Below are 27,561 nucleotides of genomic sequence, written 5' to 3' on the forward strand. Positions count from 1 at the left end.
ACAACATATCAGAAACCATAATGTGTCGTTTGTCCCTAAGCTAAGCATTTTTGTACATAGTTCCAAAAATAGTGAGTGAGCAAAAGAGTGTGTTGGGTGCAAAGGTAGGATTAGAAGAGTTTTAGACTATATACACAGATCCATGAATCTTCCCCAAGGAGATGACAGGATGAACAAAAGGTTGATTTCTCCCGCTCACAAACTCTGTGTTTTACTGCAAACTCAAACCAGGACAACCTGCTCTTTTGTAAACATGTAGCACAACATAAATACATAATGCGTACATATACATGCTGCTGCAATATTAGACTAGACCAGTAAAATACATTTTCCATTGAATTACAAATATAAATGGAACCAAAATGCTATCTGGCTTCTCTGACCCTGCTCACTGCCTTCATCATTAATCCTATAGAGCACCTTGCCTCAAATAGCGGCAATCCTTCAAACCCTAGATTAAAAAAAATGTATAACTCAGTTAGCTACAGGCTAGGCTCTGGGATAAGCAAAAACAAAATTTGGTTTAAAAAGATATACATATATTTAATAATAAAATAACCATCTGTACCATAATATGTGGAATATCTATGGTATTCAACATATTATAGAATTCTCTCTCAAAAGCAATCTGTAAGAACTCTGCTGTATGTGTGTTTAAGGAAACAATTACTAAAACTTCTTTTTAGAGGGGTTTTCATGAGCATCCAGAATTTATCAGCTTCTTTTTATTAAGAATTTTATATTTTTGCATTTTGAGTCTGTTTGAGTTATATAGATATAAAGACACTATAAATTCTTGAAAAAATGGGGAACAAAAGTAATAAATGTGCAGAGGCTCGAACATATTGGTGAAACTGGGAGTGAATTAAAGGGAGGATGGAATACTTGCCAGGGAATTGCCCTTTGTTTTATCCTAGGCAAGGTGTGGTTCATTCAATGTTTGAAGTTACTTTTAAAAAATTTGTATAATTTAATGTTCTTTTATTTGTATACTGTTTTCAGAACTTACCTTGAGTTCAGCGTTCTGCCTTTTCAGTCCTTCCACAGTATAAGAAATCTCCTTCCATGACTCAAGTCTGGCTTTGGCACATTCTAGAACTTGCTCAGCTTCTTGCTTGGCTTCCAACCATTGTGCTGAATCTTTCAGCATTTCATGTAATTGCTGTCTTCGGCTTTGAAGGTGCCCGTGTACTTCATCCCACTGGTTCTGTATCTTTTCAACTAGTGAGACACAATAATAGACAAAATGTGAATCCTAACGTGCAAAGCAGTAATATTTCCAGTTTCTTTGAGAGGGTAGGTAATTAGGTTCCTAAGAAGAAAACAGGTTTGCAGAATCTGGGCTGGAGATCTGGGGACAGAGCCTGGAAAAGGCAAAGTTAGGGAGGGAGGAAGCTCAGCAGGGCTGTGATGCCACAGAGTCCATTCTCCAAAGCAGCCATTTTCTCCAGGGGAATGGATCTTTGTAGCTGGAAACCAGCTGGAATTCCAAGAGATCACCAGGCCTCATCTGGAGGTTGGTGAGACTGAAAGGCCGGCTCTTGAAATATTCAAATTTTAATGACAAATATTTCCATGGCCTATTTTTTAAATCTCAAAATACCAATTTTATACATAAGTTTCTCTCTCTCAATCAGATTTCTGTCTTTAGCATTCAAACAAAATTCAATTAACAATATCCATAGTGTAAAATTACTCACACAGGATTTGAATCATAAGGAATGGTGAATAGCCACACTCCCGAAATAGGGCTTATTTATCATTGTATTTTGCTTTAAAAAAGGATGTTTTAACTAACAATACACACATGCATATATCCTGTAATATTCTATAATCTCCTTGAGTGTCAGTGAGAAAGGTGGACTATAAATAAAGCACATAAATAAATATATGCTTTATTTAGCAATAACCAGCTTAAAACATTCCTGTAATTTGAGGGTGGAGCCTGGAAAGGGTGGAGTTTAGGAAGAGGAGAGAGCACAGGAGAATATGGTGCCATAGAATTTGCTTGCTGAAGCTGTCATTTCCTGCAGGAGAACTGATCTCTATAGACTGGAGGTCAGTTGTAGGAAGAACTTCAGGCCTTGCCTGTAGGTTGGTAACCCTAAGTCATATCTATCTACAATATGCACATCACTAAATTTCTAATGAAACTCAAGAATAGAAAATTTGCAGGAGTGGAATTTTCCTGTCTTCATTTTCTTCCAGCGGCTTGTCTGCTTCCCCAGAGCTGGTACTGAGACTCAGGAAATCTTCTAAAGCAGTATGCTAGAAATTCAGATTTTTATATAGATTTCTCATAACAAATGTCAAGTTCTGCTCTTCTCACAGAGGGTACATGGAAAGCTTCATAATTTAATTTTTATTTAAATATTATTTTAATAATGTTTCTGTTTTAATAATAAATCGTGAAGCTTTCTGTATACCCTATATGAGCATGAAGAGATCAGAACTGTAGCATTGCAATGGTTAGGTCCTTTAATGTATACCTGAAGGGCATACTTTTAAAAATACACCTATAAATAAATTGGCTATATAGGATTTACACATTGAACAATGAAGTTTGAGAATCACAGACCCACTGTAATGACTTAAACACATTACTTTAAACGATGCTAAACATATCAGTTTAGTATGCTGCTTTCCTCAGTTGCTTCAGAAAAAAGAGAAGTGAAATGCAAGATGATTTTTAAGATAATTTAATTCGGCCATTCTGATCTAGTTTCCCATTAATTAAATACTATGTATGACAAATAAAATACTGACAGTCAGAGGAAGTTCAGTGGAAAAGAGTTAAGAAGACCCTTAAATATTTCAGGCATAGTTGATTTATAACCGAGTAACCCCAAGCATGATACATAAAACATCAATTCATCACAATATTTTTACACATGATAATTGATGCTTCCCTTTTAATATGGACATTGAGAATAACATTTCACTAAGCACTGGAATATTAATATGCTTCTATTACTCAGTACACTAGAAATAAGGTTATTCCTTGTGGCAGATCAGAATTTGTCACCCTCTTATCTATTCATCTTCTCTACTTGACTGTTCTGTAAAAAGCAAAGAAAAATTAATGCTTTGTTACACTTCTGTGAGCAATGTACCAAACAAGAAGTCCTTTGAAAAATGTTAATAATCCTTTCTAAATATAGATGTATCAAGACATGTTCAAATTACATGAACAGAGAGCATTGGGTCAACAATATGGTCAGGGTCATTTGAGGATTACTATTATTTTGGTTAGTGATTGGTATTCAGGAACAAATAGAAGAAAAGAAATTACTGATACCTTCCCTTCCAGTACTTAGAAATTTGGTCATGTTTTTTCATGTAATGAGTCTCTAAACAGAAGCAAGCGACCACAATATGATTTATTTGCATAAATACTCATACTGTGGTTGCTTGCCTTCTGTTTAGAGGTACTTATTTGTTTCTTTTTTTGGGTTGATTGGAAGCCCCCGTTCCCTCTGGTTTTTCATGTAGTCTGGCCAGGACTGAACTTACACATATTCAGTATCACATGAATGATGTCGTAACTTGCGGGGAAGGCAGGCAAGAAATCTAATAAATTAAATTAAATTAAATTACATATGAGCAGGGTGAGCATCTCTAAAATGGCTTTGAAAAGGTAATGTATATGAGATGATTGCCCAGCTCACATCTGATGCCAGTGACTTTGCCATAAGAAGGGGTGAAAGGGGGTGAGAACACCATGCAAAGAGCAACAAAAAGTAACACTTACCCCTCCCTCCAAAATTTTCAGTTTAATATCCCACAACACATTCTGGGGCTAACAAAAAAACTCTTCTTATTTCAGGGTAACATTGCGCCAAACTACAAGTGACGAATGACACATGCCTGGAAAGTGAACAGACTCACGTATATTCCTCCTTGTTCACTTGCCATTCACTTGCGCTCTACTTGATCAACTGGAGCGCAAGTGAATGGCAAGTGAACAGGGAGGAATACACATGAGCCTGTTCACTTGCCAGGCAAGTGTCATTCATCACTTGTAGCTTGGCCCTCTAATTATAACACATCATGCAAGAATTCCTTCTGGTTTGTTCAAGCAGACGGTTTTAGCATTAGAAGACCTAAATCAAGAACCATCAGTAGTTCCTAAACTGTGGGTCAAATGTCTGCCACAGTTGGGTCATGAGGACCTAACTGCTAAACTAAGACCACCACCCCTCCTTTCAGGAATGGGAATGTAGTTCATTCTTTCCCAAGGAACGATCTTGATCCCTGCCACCAGTCTATAGCCTATAGCCATTGTCTTCTGGACACACACTTACACTAACCTGTAGAAGTGGCTCCCAATGTGGAGTAAGTTTAGAAGTGGTTCCCACTTCAAAAATGTTGAGAACTATTGGCTTAAATAGTCCTTTATAGCAAATATTACTCTCAACTAAGGGATTTTTTTCTCTTAAAAAGGGCAGGTAAATTAGTAGGTTATATCCAATCAACTTTTTAACTCAATCTCACCTGACTCCCTCTCCTCATGCAAGTAACCATTCTATGTAGATTTTGTACAACCATGTTCCATGATCCTAGACACCACCTTTTTGTTGCTTAGAAGGAGATCTCCCTATTCATTCTTCAGATGAAGAGCTGGAAGGATTTGACCCATTAAACTTTGGCCATTTTCACATGCCTGAAACCTCTGGAAAATGGCACAGAACTCACAGCATGATGGCGTTTTCATAGTGCGATTTCCCATTTAATGATGCAATTTCTGATGTCCATTAAACAGAAAATCGCACTATGAAGACGTCATCATGCCACAAGTTTTGGCCTTTTTTAAAGCTCCACTTTTGTGACCTGTAAGAGAATGAGATCTATTGCTTTGCCCAAACAAGGTTAGAATCATAGGATAAGTTATTAATTGTCTATACCTTATTGGAGGGAGAAATGTAAGAGATGCTTTTTGTTGGGTATTTAAACATTCTGGACATAATTTTGAAAATGCTATTTTATTTAATTATGTAATTTATGTAATGTAGAGAATTCTTTATTCTCTAGATTTGTGAGGGTGAAAAACATTACTTGAAAACATATTCCATGGCTGTGAATAAAATGCAGGCAGATAGTAGAAAAGAAATTGTGCAGCTCTGGCTAGGGTTATGACATAGCCTCATAAAATCTCAAATGTACAATGAACATATGGTATTCACTGGAGGGAAAAATGAGTTCTTTCCTTGTCTACTGACCCTTATTTAAGAGCATGAAGAGTTCATCCCTGAAGATGTTATACAGAACTGGCAAAAAAGTGAAAAATAAAAGTTATCACAACAGTGTGACTCCATTGCTCCAGAAAGATGTTTTTCTAGCTTTAGAAAAATAAAGAAGGGCTTTGATAGAACATCTTCCACCCTTTAACAAATAAAAAGTCATAAAATTTCTCACAAAGACAGAGAATGTTGTCCAGTAAGAAGTTTGAGCTCTCTCTCTCTCTCATTCATACAGACACAGACTACAAGTGCAATCCTGAGTGGGGAGGGGGAGAAAGCACTTAGGGAGCAAACTAAGGGGTACACTGCCATAACTCAGACTCACACAGGTGTAACCCCCCCCCCCTCTGCCGGCAGCCAGGCAAGGCACACCTCCGCCACAGCCCAATGGCAGCCAGGACAGGCGGCCAGCTGGAGGCATGAGTGAGGCGCAAGTCCCTGCACAGGCTGCAACTTAGTTGGCTCCCAAAGCTGCTTTAGGCCCAGGCATGCCCACTGCAGTGGCAGAAAGTTACACGATGAAAAATGGCGGTGTGGTCCACCAGTCCTAGTACCAGGACCAAGAAACAAATAAATAAATCACTGTTCAGTAACATTCAACTTGTTCAATAAACATATATACATATATACACAAAGCGTCATTGTCAATTATTACAATAATGCCCTCCAGCATCCCTTTAGGAAAACATGGAGTGAAGGACAGCTTTGGCTACAGAAACCTCTTGACATCCATAACATAGTGCTTGACAAACGTGTCAGCAGAGGACCACGTAGCTGCCTTACAGATATTAACCAGCGGCACACCTCTGATGAGTGCTGAAGAGGCTGCTTGAGACCGTGTGGAATGGGCTCTGACCTGCAGTGGGCAAACCACGTGACAGGGTCTGTGAAGATGCCCTGTGACCCTTGTCCTTGGCCCCAAAACAGACAAACAAGTGAGGACTCCTACAGAAGTCCCTTGTCTTATCCAAGTAGAAAGCCAAGGCGCTTCTTAAGTCTAAGGTATGAAGGGCCCTTTCTCCCTTGGAAGATGGCTGTGGAAAAAACGCAGGCAGCTCAATTTCCTGCGACAGGTGAAAGGCAGAACCACCTTTGGCAGGAACTGGAGGCATGGCCGCAGGACCACCCGATTCTTATGGAATAGAAGGAAGGGCGGGTCAGCCCTAAGAGCTGACAACTCACTAACCCTCCTGGCAGACCTTACAGCCACCAAGAAGGCTACCTTGTAGGACAACAAGTCCAAAGGGCATGTGGCTAACAGCTCAAATGGAGGCAACATCAGCCTCGACAGCACCAGGGATAGGGACCATTGAGGCACCGGGGGTGACACAGGCGGTTAGAGATTAAACATCCCCTTCAGGAACTGACAAGATTTACAGTGTGAGAACACTGTGCTACCGTTTACCCACTGGGCATGCCCGCTGGGCATGGCACTGGGCAGTCTGCCCCTGACATCACAGGGGTCAAGGGATTCTGCAGGACCTTGCTCTGTGGAAGGAGGGGTGGTATACCTCAACCTGACTCCCTCTCAATCCACTCGCTGGCCTGCTCAACCTGGCCTGCTTACCCCCTGCATCTTCCACCATCTCTTCCTCCCAAGACTCTCCTTCAAGCCTCCACTCTCCTTCTTGCCTTTTCCTTGGCTTCTCTCCACTCCAACTCTGCTCCATCACTCCTACTCAAACCCACCACCACAGAGCTCTTCCCAGCCACCCTTTATAGGGTTTCCTTTCTCCACCCCGCCCTCCTTCCAGGCTTGTTCCCTCCCCTGACTGGCCCCAGCTGTGCATTCCTCCAGGTGTTTCCCTCCAACCACTAATCCCTCCTGGGCTCTTTTGCCTTGCTGGCAGGGTGGGGTTGAGTGTGAGCCATCCCCAGCTGAGGGCTCCTTGGCCTTGCTCACGAGGAGCTGCCCCAGTCAGCCTCTGTGCTATTGGGCTTGCCTGGCCTTGCTCACGAGGAGCTGCCCCAGCCAGCCTCTGAGCTACTGAGCTTGCCTGGCCCTGCTCACGAGGAGCTGCCTTAGCCAGCTTCTGTGCTGCCTGCTCAGCAATGCTGGGCGGGGCTACCCTTCTCCTCCCCCAGAATGCCTGTGGCAGCCCCCCCTGGAGAGGCTTGGCTTCTAGCAACTCCTGAGCCAGGCTGCTGTCTTCTAGCCATGGTGTGGCTCTGGGCTGCAGCGGCGGCGTCCTCTCCCTGCCAGGTAAGGGCTCTGCTTGGGCTGCTGCTGGACCCACCTTCCCCCTGCTGTGGCGCTTTCCCTCCGGCCTGCTTAGCCCCCTCTCTTCCCCCTGGAAGGTGGGGCTGGCTGGTCTCTCCTTGCCCCCTCCACCCCTCTGAGGTCCTGGCCTTTTGCCCCCTCCCTCTGGAGTAGGTAGGTTCTGGCCCTGGTTGCTGGCTTGGGGGGTGGAGTTGCTGCCACCCTTTTGTCCCCTGCTGTTCCCTCTTGTCAAGTCTGGGGGCTGGGGCTCAGACCCAGGACACATGAAAAGCGGAAATAGCCACAAGATGGACCTTAAGGGAGGTAACTTTTAACCCTTGGTCCCTTAGCTGACATAAGTAGTCAAATATGAGCCCCAAGGGGCTACTGGTAGGCACCACTTCTTTAGCAAGTGCCCAAGCCTCAAACCTACGCCACTTAGCTTCATAGGCTCGTCTAGTGGATGGCTTCCTTGCGTTCAGCAAGACCTTCTTCACCTGCTCTGAGAACACTACAGGTGGGGTAGGATCCGCCAGACAGTCAGGTGCAGCTTTTTGGGTTCGTGGTGGAGCAAGTTCCCATTCCGCAGGAGATCCTGCTGGGGAGGCAGACTCACATATGTCCGATTGGACATCTGCAGCAGTTTGGGGAACCATACTTGCCTCGGCCAGAAGGGTGCCACTAGAATGCAATCTGCATTGTCATGTTCTAATTTGTCCAGCACCCTCGGTATTAGCGGGAATGGTGGAAACATATAGTGCAACCTGTTGGTCCATGTAAACTGGAAGGCATCCCCAATAGAGAGGGGGTTGCTCCCTGCCCTTGAACAAAATATCTGGGCCTTGGTGTTCGCTGAAGTTGCGAACAAATCTATGTCCGGATGCCCCCACATTCGGAAGATCGGCCCAATGTACTCTGCGTTCAATTCCCACTCGTGGTCCAACATGTGCACCCTGCTCAGGGCATCTGCCCGAATGTTGTCTGATCCCGCTATGTGTATAGCCCGAAGCATCACACCATTCCGGATCGCCCAGAGCCAAACAAGCGTGGCCTCCCTGCAGAGAATCATAGATGCCGTGCCCCCTTGCTGGTTTAGGTAATACATGGCAGTCGTGTTGTCCGTCTGCACCAACACCTGACGGTTTTGTAGAAGTGCTGTAAAGGACACAAGTGCAAAACGAATAGCCCTTAACTCAAGTACATTAATGTGCAGGTTCTTTTCCCTTTCCGTCCAAACATCTTGCACACATGCAGAACCACAGTAAGCACCCCATCCTATCAGGGACGCATCAGTGGTCACTGTAACCTCAGGATGCTGGTAACCAAACAGGGTTCCCTTAAACAAGTTGTCATCTGACATCCACCAGTCAAGGGAGGATAGAATAGCCCTAGGTATGGACAATTTGAGAGACAGAGGATGACGAAAGGCGTCATACTTCCTCACGAACCAATTCTGAAGCGGGCACATATGCAGTCTAGCAAAGGGGACCACAGAGGTGGCCGCTGCCATATGCCCCAATAAACACTGGATGGTGCGAACAGATTGGAACTGGTTCCTTTTAAACATGGATACCAGACCCTTCAGAGATTTAGCCCTCTCAAGGGGGAGCAGTGCCTTACCCTCTACAGAGTCTAAAATTGCCCCAATATAGGAGACCTTTCGGTTGGGCACCAGTTTAGATTTCTCAAAATTTACCAAAAGCCCCAAGCGTTTGCAAGTGCTCAGTACTAATTCTACATCTTGCAAAAGCTTAGCCTCTGAATCAGCCACGATGAGCCAGTCATCAAGGTAGGGAAAGATGGCACAGCCCTCCTCCCAAAGGAAGGAGACCACAGGAGCCACACACTTAGTAAATACCCGTGGCGCCGTGGATAGGCCAAAGGGGAGCACCTTATAACGGAACACCCTTCACTGATAAACGAAGCTCAGGTATTTCCTGTGCTCCTCTCGTATCCCCACATGAAAATAAGCATCCTTCAAATCAAGGACAGCAAACCAATCCCCTTTCCTCAGCAAGGTGATTACTGCTGACAGTGTGACCATTTTGAACTTAGTCACTCTTAGAAAGGCATTAAGGCCCCTTAAATCTAGAATGGGGCGTAAACCTCCATCCTTCTTCGGGACTAAGAAGAACCGAGAGAAGAAGCCTCTCTCAGACCCGTCGTAGGCCACCTCCTCTACAGCACCCTTGGCCAAGAGCGACACTATTTCCGCATCCAGCTCTGCCATAGTATTATTAACAGCCGTCAGAGGTGAACTACATCTAGGCAGTTCTAAGAATTCCAGCCCGTATCCCTTATCAATGATTTGTAAGACCCATGAGTCAGATGTTATTGACTCCCAGTCAAACAGGAAAGGCTTCAGCCTGTCTGAAAAGTTCAAGGATGCGGCTGGATCATCTTGTCAGTACTGCCTTCCAGGCCCCTGCTGATCTCTCTGCTGGGACGGGGGTTGAGGCGTGCGGGGCTTGAAGGGCTTACGCCTCCTGGGCTGTTGTGCAGGAGTGTAGTGGCGCTGAGAGTAGGCAGGGTACTGCTGGTAATAGGGCCGCTGATATCTGCCCTGACGGTGGTACGGAGTGTACCTTGCAGCGTATCGAGGCCTGGAAGCAGGCTTGTCCGCCGGGGCCAGTCCTAATGATCGGGCAGTCTGCCTGTCCTCCTTCTTTTTCTTCAGCGCCTCATCAGTGGTCGTGGAGAACAAAGAATCCCCTTCAAAGGGCAGGCCTTCGATCCTTGACCTCACTTCCAATGGGAGGGCCGTCGACCTGAGCCAAGAGTGGCGTCTGAGGACCACCGCTGAAGCCATTCCACGTGCAGCAGTGTCGGCAGCATGGCTCCCAGCATTCATCTGCTGCTTGGATAGACGGATGGCTTCTGTCTGCAGCAGGGACACCACCGCCTTCTTATCAGCAGGCAAATCACCGACGTAGGACGCCAGCTTCTCCCAGAGGTATAATTGATAGCCAGCCATGATAGTCTGGTAGTTGGCTATCCTAAGGTCCAAGGAGGAGATGGAATACTGGCGCCTACCCATGGCATTGATCTTCCTGCCTTCTTTGTCAGGGGGTACGGAAGAGGGACCCAACCGACGAGGCTGGATCTCCTCAGCAACCAATGAGGAGGGTGGAGGGTGCTTCACCAACGACTGCCAGGTGCCCTGTTTGATCTTGTACATCTGTTCAATTCTTTTAGATGTAGCTGGCTGGTCACAGGGCACCTTCCACACCTTCTCCACTATCTCCTCTACACCCTCCAGCATGGGGAAACCAACCGTGGCAGGGTTGTCTCTGTAGATCTGATGCAGAAGCTTGTCTTTGGTCTGTGGCGTGGCTGAGGAAATATCCATTTCAAGCGCCTTTGCCATGCGAGCCGTCTGATCTGCGTAGATCCGAAGATCCTCATAGGGGGAGCTGGTACTTGGCGCCACGTTGTCATTGGGGGATGGTTCCGACCACGGCTCCGACCTGTAGTCCCTGGCACTTTCAGCCTCCTCCTTATCGGAACCGAGTATTGACTCTTCTCCTTGGAGGGGTGGAGGCAGCCAACCTTGCCTCGAGGTGGACGGCCTCGGTTCCGAGTAGTTGAACCCAATAGGGGCCCCCTTCCAGTGGCAATGGTAGGCCGGAGGGATGTATGAGGCCTGTCGGTGCCGAGACTCCAGGGAGTGCCTGGAACCGACGCTCCCCGCTTCAGAACAGCGCTGACTCTGAATGGAATACGTCGGAGAAGGAAGAGTAGCTGGAACTGGCGACGGTTGGTTCCGGTGGGCAGATGGGCTCGGATCCGCGACAGGGGAATGATCGCTAGGGATCACAATGAAAGCCCCCGGATCAGGCACCTCTTCCGGAGTCGGTGAGTCCAAGTGAGGGGAGGGCGTGCAAGGAACCACCATCACGACCTCGTCCGCCGAAGCTCGATGAGGTGACCGAGAGCGCCGATGCTTAGCCTTCTTCGGTTTCTTCGAAGGAGGCTCTGAAGAGGCCCTCGGAACCGAAGCTCTCTCGGTGGCCGGCCTTTTGCTTGAGCCCGGCTTCAGATCCGACACCTTTCTAGGGGTCAACTTCCCAGGGGCGAGCTGGGGCCTTGGCGCCGTAACCGTTGTCGATTCCACAGGCGGCCTCGGATCTGCCCTCTTCGGCTCCGACCCCGAAGCCTTCTTTGGATCCGAACGCGCCGAAGCCACGTCTTGGGGCGATTTCGTTGGCCCTTGCGCTGGAGGGGCCGCTCTCGATGCCGCAGTACTCGTCGGCCGAGATTCTGACGCCGACTTTGTGGATGCCACTGAGCCCGCTCAGGAACGCTTTTCAGCAGAGGGGCTAGGGCCAGCCTTGGGGGAAGGCAGCGGAGTACCCTCGGACATCACCTTCTGCCACAAGGAGGAATTCAAGCGGGCCTTGCGCTCCTGCTGGGCCTTGTGGGTAAAGTTCTGGCAGATTTTACATGCCAAAACGTTGTGGGCCTCCCCCAGGCAAAACAAACACAAATCATGGCCATCGGTCTGGGCCATTTTTGTGTGGCACTGAAGGCAGTGCTTAAATAAGGCCTTCGAAGCCATATTATGGTCAGGCAAAAGGAGTCGTCAAAACAGTCCGAGTTTATATTTACCGAGTCCAGTCAAGATCCAAATCAGTTAGAAGAAGAATAGTCAAGTCCGAAGTCAAAGCCAAAACAATCACTAGATCAATCACTAAAGGATTAAAGCACGGAGCTGCGAAGCAGACGTTCTCTCCAAGCAGCGGCAAGAAGAGAACTGAGGGAAGGGGCCGTTGGTCGCTGGGAAGACATATGACCGTTTGGGCGGGAAAACAGTCGCTGAGGCGCGCGACAAACGGCCTCTTCGGAGCTATAGAAGCGATAAAGAATTCTCCAGCGGCTGGCCTGCGCCTGCACAGTCCCATGTGTGGAGGCACAGAAGAACGAAGATGAACCCATGGTTCTGACAGTTCCGCAGGCTGGCTTTGCTCCTGGCCTGGCCAGTCAACATACGTGTTGGAACATGTACATGTGTGTCCAGACACCTCTTCCCTTTATGAAGTTCAATAAAATTTGTTTTGAACACCAACCACCCTCCGATCTGTTTGCTAGACTTTGGATAATAGTAGGCCCCCTTCATTTCCACGAAAGGCTGCCATTCCACACTTAGAAGCAAATAGTCTCTGACTCTGGGCTGGGACAGGTGGGATGTCTCAAACAAGGCTCTAGGTGGCTCCGTGCCTTTGCATGGCTCTGCAGGCCAAAAGAGCAGGTTCCAGTTGCACCTTAGAGACTCCGGCCCCAGCCAGCTTCCCTTCCCCTTCTTCTGCTTCGTTTCACGGTGTGCAGCAGGGTGAGACTTAGAGTGTAGCTGTGTGTGTCTGACGGAAGTAGGGATGGTGCCACGGAGGACTCCCATTCTCCAACAGCTCTCCTGGATGTCCTGAGATCTCGGGGACTCTTCCCCTGCAAGGCCAGAGCCAGGGAGGGACTTGGGGGATCTTGTGCTGGGGAGTGGGATAGTGGCCCCCAGAGCAGGTTCTCGAGTCCCACAGGCCATCATTCCATTCTGGGGGATGTCATCCTGGCACTGGGGCATGGCTTGCTAGGTCCAACCCATATTCGCCTTACACCGTTTCAATGTGATGATGTGTAATGGAGTGCTGCAAGTAGATGGGCATTGGCTACTCCCATCACATTCAATGGTCCTTCCAGTCTCCCTGATAATCTCCAATAGGCAGTACTGTCAGTTGTTGTGGCACTCACCTCCACTTACCTCTACATAGCCGCCTCTCCTTGACCATGGGTGGCTGATCCTGGGTGCTGGGTCCCTCGTCACACTTCATAGCCTTTCTGGTCCCACTTTTCAGGGAGGAGGAACCTGTTTCTCATGGCGGTGGGGGGATTTGCAAGTGAATGAAGCTGTAGCCACCAGGCTGGCCCTCATCAGAAATGGGGGTTGGACAGGTGAGAGGGTGGGTGCCCTGTCTGCACCTTCAGTGGGCAGGAATGCCTACTCCCTGACAGGAGGGGGTTTTGCTGGGCAGTAGAGATCAGGGCCTGCCCACTGGCTGTGCCACTGCTTGCCCCTCATGTGCCTGTCAGGAGAGCAGCATGGCCATTTTCTGGTGCTGGTGGGGTTGTCAGGGGAAGGGCAGGTGGGTGCTCTTGACAGTGGCACCAGCTTGTGCACTGGTGTGGCTCTCCTGCAAAAATTCATAGGGAGTGGTGAAGTGGTGCCATTTTTACGTTGACCGTTAGGCCAGACCTTAGGATTGGGCTGTAAATGTATAAACTAATTTTGCTTTTGCTTAGCATTAACCATAAATTAATTCATTCATTTATTCATTCATCCATTCATCCATTCAACAAAATTTACAACTGTCTTTCTGACTTCATAAGAGCCACCAAGTTGAGTAACAAATTAAAAACCAGAATCAGCATTATGTAGCTTTTAGAGTGTTGGACTATGATTTGGAGACCCACATTTGAATCCCCACTCTGCTATGGAAGCAGATCTGGGGCCAGTCACAGACGCTCAGTCTAACCCACTTCACATGGTTGTTGTGAGGATAAATGGAAGAGAGGGGAATGATGTAAGCCACTTTGGGTCTGTTGGGGAGGAAGGCAGGAGGGTATAAATGAAATGAATAAATAAATAAAAACCTACAGAATAAAAACCACATCTTAAACACCACTAACACCAACAAGAACTATTTCCTTAAAACAACTAAAACCAGAGCTAAAATACATATACAGCAACATAAAAACAACCATTAAAACACTGGGTAGGAAGAAGGGACTGAATGCCAAGCAAAACAAAAAGTCTTCACCCACCGATGGAAGGTGACAACAGAAGGGACAGAAGGGACCTATGTTGGTCTGCAATAGAATGCAGCGTTCCACTTACCTGTAACTGCTATTCATCAAGAAATCTCTGCAGGCACACATGGGACTGTGTATGCACAGGCCAGCCACAGAATTGAACATCAAAATACTTCTCAAGCTTTCTGAACTGATTGGGAAATTCCCCCTCCTTTCAGTGTGAGATGGCACTTTCCTGCCCAAACCATCACATGACCAAAGAGAGAGCGCTCTTCTCCCTCAGTTCTCCCTTTACTGCCATGGAGAAGTAATGTTACAAATGAGCAGCCCACAGCCCACAGTGGGGAAAGGAGGGAGGAATGTGTGGCTGCATTGATCTCTTAAATTAACAACAATTACAGGTAAACAACACCCCGTTTTCATCGCTGAGACTTCTGTGCAGTTCTGTGCAGTCCCACATGGGAGAAATAATTTGATTTTCATCCCAGTGGCTGGCTTAAGCATGTAGAATCCCACGTGGGACTGCACAAAATTCTTGACAATGAATAGCAGGATTTGAGTCTGAAGAAGAAAACTTTGACTCTTATACACTAAAAATCTCGTTGGTCTCTAAGGGGCCACTGGACTCAAATCCTGCTTTTCTCTGGAGAAAGAGTTCCAAAGTTTTGGTGTCATGACTCAGAAGGTTCTTTCCTGGGTTGCCACCTGCCTAATCTCAAAAGGCAGAGGCACTCAATGCAAGGCCTTGGAAGATGACCACAGTGGTTGTATAGATTCAAAAGAGAATAGGCGATCCTTCAGTTATGGGGGTCTCAAAACATGTAGACTAGCACAATTCAACACTAGCATCTTGAATTGTGTTGGAATCAGATTGGAAGCCAGTGCTGGTAGGTAAAGACTGGAGTGATACGGTCTCTACAGTCCACTTCAGTCAATAACTTGGCTGCAGTATTCTGCACCGATTAAAGTGTCCAAACACTTTTTAAGGGCAGCCTCACATACAGCATACTGTAGTAATCTAATCTAGATGGAATCAGAGCATGCACTACAGTGGTCAGATCTGTTCTGCCCAGAAAAGGTAGCAACTAGCTAACCAATTGAAACTGATAAAAGACACCTGGGCCACAGCTGACACCTGCTTATTCAGTAGTAGGCCTGGGTCCAAGAGCACCCCAAAACTATGGACATGATAATTCAAGGGAAATGCAACCTCATCCACAAGAGATGACATCTTAAATCCTAAATCAATCTTCTTTTCACTAATAGCACTTCTGTCTTGTCAGGATTAGGCTTCAGTTTATTAACCCATATCTATTCCAAAACTGCCTGCAGGCACCAGTTTGGTTTTTTACAGCCTTCCTGGGATCATCTGGAAGAGTGAGATAGTCATTTGTATATTGGTGACAACTTAACCCAAATCTCCAGATGACCTCAACCAGTGGTTTCATGTAGATATTAAAGACCATAGGGGACAAGATGGTCAAGAAGCTGAGCAGCAGTCCCCCAGCATCCTCTTCTGAAGCCTGTTCTCTAGGTAGCACTGGAACCACTACAAAACAGTGCATCCCACTTTCAGCCCAGAGAGGTGGTCCAGAAGGATACCATGATTACTGGTTTTGAAAGCCAGTGAGCGGTCAAAGAGAATCAACAGAATCACACTCCCTTTGTCCATCTTCCAGTAATGGTCATTCACCAGGATGACCAAGGTTTTTCTGTCCCATAACCACACCTAAATCCAGATTGGAAGAGATCAAAACAGTCTGTTTCATATAGGAAAGCCTGAAGTTATCCAGCCATCAACTGTTCAATCAGTTTCCTTTAAAATGTAATATTTGAGATTTGTCAATAGTTATTGAGATCTCTTGAGTCCAGGGTAAGGTTCTTTAGAAGTGGACAAACCACAGCCTACTTCAAGGCTGAGGAGGCTACCCCCTCTCTCAAGGAGGCATTCACTACCTCTTGGACAGAGTCAGCCAGCTCCTCTCCATCATATTGAATTCACCAGGGAGGCCAAGAATTATACAACCAGATGGTGAAACTTACATTTCCAAGGATCCTTTCCACATACTCAGACTGAATAACCTGAAGAATATCCCAAACACCTAGACAAGGCAGCACTCTGGCAACATTTCGCCCTGTCATTGCTAATGTAGAGTCCAGACAGAATAGATACAAGATATTTTATCTGCAAGTCAATTACAGCAGGCTGCCGAACAGTCCACCTCCTCCTGCAGGCCAAATCCTAAAAAGCCTCTGACCACCCTGAACAGCTCTGTCTGTCTAAACTGTACAGATGCAATGATGGTGGGGAAGTGTTGCTTCTTGGCTGCCATCACTCCCACGGAATATGCTTTAAAATGAACTTTCACCTGTGTATCACTGGATTTATCCCAAGTCTTCCACCACTGTTGCACCTTGGTTCTAACATGTTAAAGAGGGCATCTGGGAGTGACTGTCAACTGCTCAGGTAATTTTCTCATTCCAGAGATCAATTGTGGCATGGAAAGAAGCACCACCCTAATCAACAGGAAAATTCCCTAGAATCATCAGAAGTCCATTGGATCCACATGGCTCTTAGAATGTATCATTTTAATCATTTCCCTACTTCTGCAGAGTCCTGGTATCCCTGTAATTCTAAAGCCAAGCAAATAGTGATCTGTCCATGGCAAAGGAACTGTCATCAATTCTTCCACCCTCAGGTCATATTTCTCCTGCCCAGAACAAAATATCAGATGAAGCGTATAACCTGCACAATCTGTAGGACCAGTTATTACTTGAGACAGGCTCATTGTCATTAATTCCATGAAAAGCTGACCCACTCCTGACAAGATAGTGTCAACATGAATGCTGAAGTCCCCTAGGACAACCAGCCAAAGTGTCCTCAACACCATTCCTGAGATCATCTCTGTCAGCTCACGCAGGCAGACTGTTAAAAAGTGAGGTGGATGGTACACTAACAGAATCTCAGTTCCAACATTAGGTGCACAGCCTCAAAATCAGGTGTCCTGGATGGAGTACCATGTTAGGGGAATTGTGTCTTTACAGACTACAGTGACACCACCTCCCTAACCACCAGATTTATGCGGATGTATTACCAGGTACTGTAGGGGACACAGTTTGGAGAAGTTAACCAGTCCCCACCCCCCGCCAAGTCTCAGTGATATATGCTAGATCAGCACTCTCAACTTACCTTGAATTTAGCAGCAGAATATTAGAGCGTGGTGAATTGTTATATTTGTCACACTGACCATATATGTTGTCAAGGTTCCTACCCAGATACCTTACAATCTACTTTATGCTATCCAAGGGTCATGCCATACACCAATTATATTCCATTAAAATACATTAAAATGCAGACAGTCAAATTTAGTCTTAAACTATGTTGCTTCAAAACTTAATGATCATCTTCTTTCAAAATACTTGTCCACACACATATGCAAATCTCTCCAACATAGTGAAATATATTAGTTTAGTATAGAAAGTCGATTTCCAAATTTGTTTAAACCTGTCTGAAATTAAGGAAGACTATTTTATTACAACATACAACAACATTCATTCTAAGTGCAATCAATAATTAACACTATATTGATACTGTTAATCCCATCTTTAGATAGCACAATAAAATAATACTAGGATGTGGTCAGAATTTGATACCCTGTCATTTCATAAATTAAACTGAGTACTCATACCTAAAAATCTCTGAATATAAGGACAAAAAAAAACCTTGAAATAAATCTGCATTCAGGGATTGACACCTCCAACTTAAGTGCCATATAAATATGCTTATTTAGGAAGTATAGAATAGTTATATAGCAAAGTTTTTGCTTTTAGACTACAATCACTACAATTACAACTGGCTCTTTTAGATTTTTTTTAGAAAGATTATTGCCAATGTCAAAGTTAACATTCAGTTTATTTTATCTCCTCTTGAGATACCTCATCAGTTTAGTCAGGCAGTACTGACACTGAAGCAAATTACATTTAAAACTAAACATCAGATTAACTGTGTTGCAATATGGTTACCTCTGATTCAGTAGTCAGAAAAGGAAAAGTTAGCAAGTAAACCAGCTAACTTGAGACTTATTTCATCATGTTTTTGCTCTGCCATACTTCATTTATTAATAAACTAAACACTGGTAAAAAGCAAGTGCATAATATAATAATAACATCTGATTTATATACCGCCCTTCAGGACAACTTAATGCCCACTCAGAGCAGTTTACAAAGTATGTTATTATTATCCCCACAACAAAACACCCTGTAAGGTGGGTGGGGCTGAGAGAACTCCAGAGACCTGTGACTAGTCCAAGGTCACCCAGCTGGCTTCAAGTGGAGGAGTGGGGAATCAAACACAGTTCTCCAGATTAGAGGCCTGCACTCTTAACCACTAAACCAAACTGGCTCTCATGCCAGTTATCTGGATTAATCTTTCCCAAGGAAAACAGATTTATGAGAAAAATCAATAAACACTTTTAATTGCAAGGATATAAAGATGAGAACCACTTTGGTATAGTGGTTCTCATCTTTATACTCCTCCACTTGAAGCCAGCTGGGTGACCTTGGGCTAGTCACAGAGCGCTCTGGAGCTCTCTCAGGCCCACCCACCTCATAGGGTGTTTTGTTGTGGGGATAATAATAGCGTACTTTGTAAACCACTCTGAGTGGGCATTAAGTTGTCCTGAAGGGTGGTATATAAATTGAATGTTGTTGTTGTTGCTGTTATCATCATCATTATCCAAGGTGTCATACATGGATTCGTGATAGGTCCACAAGACCATCCTGTGAGAAGGTGTTTTCTTTTAAAAACTTGGCATTACCACTGAGAAAATGTATCATGATTACATCCTGCAGGACTTCAGATAACGTAGTAACATAGTAATGCATCTCTAGCTGAGTTTGGTGTGTAAGAAGGTTCATACTGAAGAAGGTGACCCTTGAGATACTAAGTATTGTTAAACCTTCTAGAATATGTGCAATAACAAAAAAAAATACCATGTAAAAGTTGTATGTCAGATAATTTGTTATATTTTACACCATAAGATCCATAATATGGGCTCACTGACTTGTACAAAACCCAGTAGATTAGATGGCTTGCACTGCTTCAGGCAGAAATTTAGTCTTGTTACAAAGAATCTAGCTTATTCTATTGAAAAAAAGGTTGGTAACTTCAATCTGCAGAGATGAAGTAAGAAACATTCTCTAGGCTGAAGGTAATTCTTATATGGATCATGGTATATGTAGGAACATTGGTGCTTTATATTACCAAGAAATGGACTGGATTGAAACATTAGCAGCTACTACTTTGAAAATCTTTTTTTTTTAATTTTATTGGATGGTTAACATAACATACATAATATTATTACATCTTACTTACTAATTATCTCCTATATATATAGTATATGCTCCCCACCCCCTCCCCTCCCCCTTTCCTCTATTGACTTCCAACAGCACTTCAACCCCCCGTTTCTTGTTACAAATACTATCTCTTAGTTGTCATTTTAAACTTAATGGTAAAGATTTACATTATATCTTATCTTACTTAATAACACTCAAAAGACCATAATTGTCCTGTAAAATCCCATCTTTTTTCTAAATATTTTTTCAGTTTCCCCCAGTCCTCAAAAAATTCCTTCGGATCTCGCTCTCTCAGTGTCCTTGTTAATTTGTCCATTTCCGCCATATATAACACTTTTTGTATCCAGTCTTCAGTTTTTGGTATTTCTTCTTTCTTCCAATATTGTGCATACAAAGTTCTTGCCGCCATTATCATATAGTACAGTATTACTCTGTCCCTTCTATCAATGTCTTCTAAATGCAAGGATAACAATAACATTTCTGGATTCTTAACTACATTATTTTGGAGTATTAAGACATTTCAGTACATATTTTAGACCAGAAGTCTCTAGCCTTATCACAAGTCCACCACATATGAAATAGAGAACCTTCATGCTTTTTACATTTCCAACACTTGTTGGATAGCTGCTTATTAGCAATGGCTAACTTTTTTGGTGTTAAATACCATCTGTACATCATTTTATAGCCATTCTCTTTGATACTGGTACACGTTGAAATTTTTAGAGTATTTTTCCACAACTGTTCCCATGCATCCATCATAATCTCATTATTACAATTTATTGCCCATTTTACCATTTGAACCTTAATCGTCTCATCTTCAGTATACCATTTTAACAATAATTTATACATTTTAGAAATTATTTTATTATTATCTCCCAATAAAAGTTCTTCTAATTCTGAGTTTTTATTTCTAAAACCTGCCTTCTTTTGATCTGATTCAAATAAGTCTTTAATTTGTCGATATTGCAGCCAACCATATTTAAATGGTAATTCTTCGTTCGATTTAAGTTTCATCTCATTGTTTTCAGTTTTTAATAGTTCTTTAGTTCTAAGTAAGCCATTCATCTCCTTTATATTCCAAATTTGGGTTAATTACTTCTGCCGGAACAATCCACATTGGATTCTCTTGCTCTATAAATTTTTTGTATTTTAACCAAGTTGAAAATAGATGTCTTCTCAGATAGTGGTGTTCGAACATTGCGTCCATTTTATACTTATCATACCATAAGTATGCATGCCATCCAAAAAGTTTGTTATAGCCTTCCAAATTTAACAACTTATGATTGGATAAGGACACCCATTCTTTTAGCCATACCAAACATATTGCTTCATGGTACAGTCGAAGATCAGGTAATTGCATGCCACCTCTTTCTCTTGCGTCACAAAGCACTTTCATTTTGACTCTAGGTTTCCTTCCTGCCCCCACAAATTCCGATATTTTCCTCTGCCATTTTTCAAACTGTTTTTTGTCCTTAACAATTGGTATTGTTTGCATCAAAAACATAACTCTAGGCAGCACATTCATTTTAATTGTAGCAATCCGACCTGACCATGATAAATTCAATTTGTTCCATTTTATCATATCTTTTTCAATTTGAGTCCAGAGGTTTTCATAGTTGTTTTTAAACAAATCAATATTTTTTACTGTCAGCTCTATTCCCAAATACTTTGTTTTCTGTACCACTTCGCAATCTGTTACTTCCATCAGTTCCTGTTGCTTCTTCTTCATCATATTTTTTGTTATTATTTTTGACTTCTTTTTGTTTATATAAAAGCCTGCTAAATCTCCAAACTCCTTGATCTTACCTAACAATCTTGGCAGAATTTGTACTGGGTCTTCCACTATAAACATCACATCATCTGCAAATGCTCTTAGCTTGTATGGAGACCCCTTTAATTTAATCCCTTTTATATTCTCATCTTCATCTGCCTCAATAATATTTCTAAGGCCATTACAAATAACAACGGCGACAGTGGACAACCTTGTCTTGTTCCTTTCCTTATTTCAAATTTCTCCATCAGGTCATCATTAACACAGATTGCTGCTCTTTGGTTCTTATAGATTGTTTTTACAGCTTCTATAAATTCTTTACCTAAATCCATCTTTTCCATCAATGCAAACATAAAATCCCAATTCAAGTTGTCAAAGGCTTTCTCTGCATCCACAACCCCCCGCCCCAACTTCTTTGTCTGGGCGCTTGTCATAATATTCAATGGCATTTATAACCACCCTCAAATTGTCTTTTAATTGTCTGTTCGGTAAGAACTCCGCCTGATCGTCTCCTACAAAATCCATTAACCATATTTTAAGTCTATCTGCTAGTATTCTTGCCAATATTTTATAGTCATTGTTTATTAGTGAAATTGGTCTGTAGTTTTTAACATCAGTCAGTTCCTGTGACTCTTTCGGTATCAAAGTAATATTTGCCTCATTCCACGTATCTGGAAGACCCTCTCCTTTCAGAATGTCATTCATTACAACTCTTAAAGCTGGAGCTAGGTCTTTCTTCATTACTTTATAAAACTTCGCTGTAATCCCATCCGGTCCAGGTGCCTTACCAGTCTTTGCCGCATCTATAGCTTGTTCAATTTCTTCATCTGTTATTGGAGCATTCAGTTTCTCCTTCATAGTAGTTGATATGGTTGGTAAATCTATTCTCTGCAAATATTGATCTATATTCTCTTGTGGTATTGCTTTCCTTTGAAATAATTTTGCATAGTACTTATAAAACACTCGTTTGATTCTATAGTGTTCTTTAATTTCTTCCCCTTCTTCAATTATTCTACTAATTATTTTCTTTTCTCTTTTTTTCTTTAATTGCCAGGCTAGATACCTTCCAGGCTTATTCGCTCCTTCAAATGATTTTTGTTGTAATGTCCTCAATTTCCATTCTAATTCTTTATTTTCCATTGCTCTTACTTGCTCCTGCAATATTTTAATTTCTTGTACTATTGATTTTTCCCTGGTTTCTTCTTTAATTCTTGCTCTTTTTTATGTAGTTTCTCTTGAATTTCTTGAGCTTTCTCCTGCTTCCTTTTTTATCTCTGTTGTTTAAAGTAATTAATATTCCCCTTATTACTGCTTTATATGTATCCCATACCACCCGGGTTGAGACTTCATTATTTTTGTTAGTTTGAAAGAAATATTTTGTTTCTTTCTGTAGGTGTTCCATATTTTCTTGATTATGCAGTACGTCTTCATTTATTCTCCATCGTAGTTTCTTCTGTCCCAATGCAGCTTTCCAAAACAATGGATTGTGGTCCGAACTCACTCTTGGCATTATTTCCACTTTTTTTGTCCGTAATGCCAATTCTTTGGTTGTCCATATCATATCAATTCTTGAAAATGATTGATGTCTCACCGAATAATACGTATAATCTTTGCCTTTTGGATTTTCTTTCCTCCAAATATCCTCCCATTTTTCTTGTTCTACTCGTTCAAAAAATGATTTTGGTAACTTCCCGGATTTCTGTTTTCCTCCTCTTATTTTTCTATCCAATTGCAAATCTACAACTCCATTGAAGTCTCCCATCATTACAATCTGGTCGTATACATCTTGATCTAGTTTATCTATTAATTCCCTATAAAATTGGTCTGTAGCTCCATTGGGTGCATATATACCTATTATTATAGTCTTCGTGTCACACACATTAATTTCCACAGCGAGATATCTCCCATTTTGATCTCGAAATACTAATTTTGAGTCCAAATCTTCTTTAATATACATCACTACTCCTCTTTTCTTTTGTTTTGCCGATGCAATAAATTCTCTTCCTAGTTGTCTATTTTTTAAAAACTTAACATCTTGATCTACTCTGAAAATCTTGTTGGTCTTTAAGGTACCACTGGACTCAAATCCTGCTATTTGAACAAAAAACTTGCTGCTCTACTTGAAGATGTTCTGCAGACATCTTTATTGTACTTAATCAAATATTTAAAAAAGAAGCCACCTGTTGTGGCCTCTGAGTACTCAGAGGATGAAGACCTCGGGGAGGACGACAGGAGTGGGAATATTCCAAGCCCCTCCAGAGGTAGCTGCTTGGAAGACCAGCAAGTAATGGAGCAGCAGGAACCCTTGCCAGAGCAGGTTGAGGAATCCAGGGCAGACTCAGGGACAGAGGCTGTTCCCTTACCTGCACCAGCTCCTGAGACCAGGGCAGAATCTCCACCCAGCTCCACTGAACCTGATAGGCAGCGCAGAGGGAGACAGTGTCTTGCTGCACAGGAAAGGAGGCAAAGTGCAAGGCTTCAGGCACTCAAACAACAACGTAACGACCTTGAGTTGTAACAGGGTGCAGCACTGCCCTGCAGGTGAGAGCTCTTAAGCCAGGACGCCCTTTCCCTCGTTGCAGAAGCACCTGCGCACAGACCCGCCCAGTTCTACTGCAACTCAGTTCTGCTCTGACCGCTCTTTGGCTCTGACCCTTGCATTCGGCTCCTTGGACTACGCTTCCTGCCTGCTCCCCCGTCGGCTTGGTTGAACTCCGGACGTTCAGAGAGGCTCGTGGCAGACTCCCCGCCTGCATTCCAGCACACCACCAAAATAAAGCTTAGACCAAAGTGACATCTGTGGTGCAGTATATTAGGCTGTCAAAATACTTCAGGTGGTTTTGTCTTCTTTCTTTAGTTTCATCATCATCATCACTGCTCTGAGTGGGCATTAAGTTTTCCTGAAGGGCGGTATATAAATTGAATGTTATCATCATCATCACCATCACATTTGATTTATATACTACCCTTCAGGACAACTTAATGCCCACTCAGAGCGATTTACAAAGTTTGCTATTATTATCCCCACAACAAAACACCCTATGAGGTGGGTGGGGCTGAGAGAGCTCCAGAGAGCTCTGTGACTAGCTCAAGGTCACCCAGCTGGCTTCAAGTGGAGGAGTGGGGAATCAAACCTGGCTCTCCAGATTAGAGTCCTGCACTTTTAACCACTACACCAAACTGGCTCCTACACCAAACTGGATGAAGAAAGGTCTTGTAGCCCCTGATATGCCCAAAGTGTAGGCCCCTCTAAACATTTCACAGGTGCACCCTGTAGTCCTTCCCCAACAATCAGGCCTAGTCCTTATCCCAGGGATTCAACTGATCAGGGACTTCCAGAAGAGACCTGCACCCTGTTGGTACCTCCAGCTGAACTGGAGCCACTAAGGACCCCAGCAAGGACACTGTGCTCCACAGGATTTCCCCTAGACTACTTGGAAAGGAGTTGGATGAGGACCAGGACAGAGGCATGGATCTGGAGAAGGAATGTACAATGGCCAGCCTGGGGTCTACTTCATTCCAGCTTTTCTCAGGAGGAGAAAGGGTTGTTGTAAATATTGGCAGGAGATGGAAACTTAACCAGGCTACCAGGAAGGGCAGGGATTCCAGTCTCCTATATAAACCTGCAAATGGTTAGGTGCCTTGCTGTTTAAATACTTCCCACTAGTCATGTGCTTAAGAAAGAAAGAGATGGTCCTGCTCCAACTTCTAGGATTGAACTGGACACGGTTTGACAAATCTGATGGTTGCAGGCTAAGAAACCTTCTGGCCTGCCTGGATAGCCTGAAAGGAAATTGAAAGGTATCCTTACGAGAGCTCCAGCAGATAGTTGGTCACTTTAATTTTGCATGCAGGTAGTAGCACCTGGTAGGGCATTTCTTAGATACCTGTGCGACGCAATGGGCACCCTCAGGCACAGGTGCACCTGGGCGGTAATGGCCTTGGTCTTGTGAAGGGTGTCCTTTCCTTTCAGGCACAGGTGGACTCGCAGAAGATAGGCAAGTGCTGGCCTGGCATCCTGATCTTCTGGTCTGCAATGCTTCCATGTCACGTGTGGTGGGAAACTTTTGACCCAAAGAGCCCTCTTCAAAGCATTGGTGGAGGGGTTGGAAATTTATCTGCCCCATCTTCAAATTAGGGCAAAATTTACAGACCTTTCCAAAGGGGATGGATTTCATCTGTCAGTGAAGGGAAACAATGTTTTCCTGAATGATATGTGGGGAAAATAAGCAGGCCAGTGAGCATGCTTGGCATATCCCCATTGGTGGGGAACTGAGGTCTGTCAGGAGTGGCTGGCTGCTTCATTGCGAGGACAGACGCCCTGGCAGGGAACCCCTGAACAACCCAGTTCCTCCCTCCCCCAGCTTTATAGCTGGGTGGTGGAGCTTTAAGGGGGGGGGGGAAACCACAGCGCTTGGCCAGACCAGGTCCCAGCCATATGATGGATGTCTCACACCCAGGGCAGCAGATGGCTCACCCAGACAGGTCAGGGCGGAGGTCCAGGAGTGACCCCAGGGCCTGACCTGTATCGCTAGTTAGGCCCCTGCTATGTTGACAGTTATGTTGTTGTAATTTAATAAAGTGGCCCTTTAATTCCCAACTCTTGTGCCTGCCTCTTCATTCTAACTGGGAGGGCAAAGCGTGTTCAATATGATTTTATTCTCTGAGATGTTGTTCTTCAGCATTGTTTGAGTGACAGTTATTTTAAAGAGTTATATGCAGTTCATATAATTCTATTTATAAACTGGTATCTTTTAAACTGTTATGTCTTTTAACTCCTTTTTGTTGTTTTGATGACTTTAATGATTTTGAATTGATTTTCATTAACTATTTCCTTAGAGTGAAACATAATATAAATTGGTTTTCCCATTGCTCAGTTTTTCTTCTCTGCTTTATATCTATGTTATGACATATGTTATACTGGCAGTAAAAAAGCCTTGTGTTTAGAAAAAATGATCTTACTGTTTGTCTTGATGCTTTTAGCAATATGCTCTTCAAATTCTCTTTTCACTTGCATAATTAATAACTTACACTTCTTTTGTCAGACCACGTGGTCCCGTCTGTTCACCTCATTGGGGCAGAACTTCTACTTTTTAAAAGATACCTTTTTGTCATTTATGGCTTTATTGACTTGGGTAATTAACAATGCAGGCTTCTGTTAGACTGGCAGTACTTTTCCTAATGTAGGGAATGCAGTCTATCAGGGATCCTATTAATGTGGTTTTAAAAATATCTTCCAAGCATCAACTAGGGATTTGACTCTCTTTAGTTTCCCTTTCAGCTTCAGCTAGCTCCCTCATTTTTGTAAATCTCCTTTTGGAATCAAATATTAGTGTTTTGAACCTTAGGGCTATCTTTCCATTAACATGAATGCTTAATTTAAAAGCATTGTGGTCACTGTTCCCAATTGGTGCAACAACATCTATGTCTCTCACTAGGTCTTGAACCTCACTCAGATCCAAGTCAAAGAGGACTAACCCTCAGGTTGGCTCTGTGACCAATTGTTCCAATACACAGTAATTTATGAGGTTAGAAATCTCATTTCTGCTGCATGACTTGACCACATGTTTACCCAGTAGTAAAGGTAGGTGAAGCAACTCAATATTATTATATATGTCATTTATAGTCCACCTTTCTTACTGAGACTCAAGGCAGAGTACATAGTGTGAGATTAGTACAATCAGTAGCAAGGACAGGGGCAGGCATTTCCATATAGTGTCAAGAACACTTCCATAAACAATGTCACAGGGTAAATCAATACGAGTTTACAAAGACAGCACAACATTATTGGCTTTAGCCATCTCCCTCTTCCCCTTCTTCATCACAAAATTAACCTCAAGGGTTTGATCAGGTATTTGATAGTATACACCTACTTTAAGTAACATTTAGGGACCAGTATTTCCACCCATAACACTTCTGTCAAGGAGTTCAAATGCTCATGTTAGTTCCTCTTATTCTATAGATTTATTTATGGATATTGTCAGGTCTTCACCCAGGTGCAGCTGCACTTGGCACCCTAACGCTTGTTGAGGACCTCTGGCACACAGTCTCACCCCACCTCAGTTTGGGTGCCGCTGCACGAGGCGCCTTAGCACCTGACAAGGGCTGCTGGCGGGCGGTTGCGCCCCACTTCAGTTGGGGTGCTGCTGCATGGGGCGCCTTAGCATCGATGAGGGCTGCTGGTGGGTGGTCCC

General features: G+C 43.7%; 1 protein-coding gene across 1 annotated transcript in view; it reads right to left on the minus strand.

Moving 5' to 3' along the window:
* DMD (dystrophin) overlaps positions 1 to 27,561 on the minus strand; it is a 2,144,806-nt gene that overhangs the window by 530,942 nt on the left and 1,586,303 nt on the right. The window contains exon 52 of the mRNA XM_054973282.1: positions 1,010 to 1,221. Coding sequence (XP_054829257.1) covers positions 1,010 to 1,221 — 212 coding nt within the window. The remainder of the gene's footprint in view (positions 1 to 1,009; positions 1,222 to 27,561) is intronic.

Source organism: Eublepharis macularius, chromosome 3, assembly GCF_028583425.1.
Source record: "Eublepharis macularius isolate TG4126 chromosome 3, MPM_Emac_v1.0, whole genome shotgun sequence".
Lineage (NCBI taxonomy): Eukaryota > Metazoa > Chordata > Lepidosauria > Squamata > Eublepharidae > Eublepharis > Eublepharis macularius.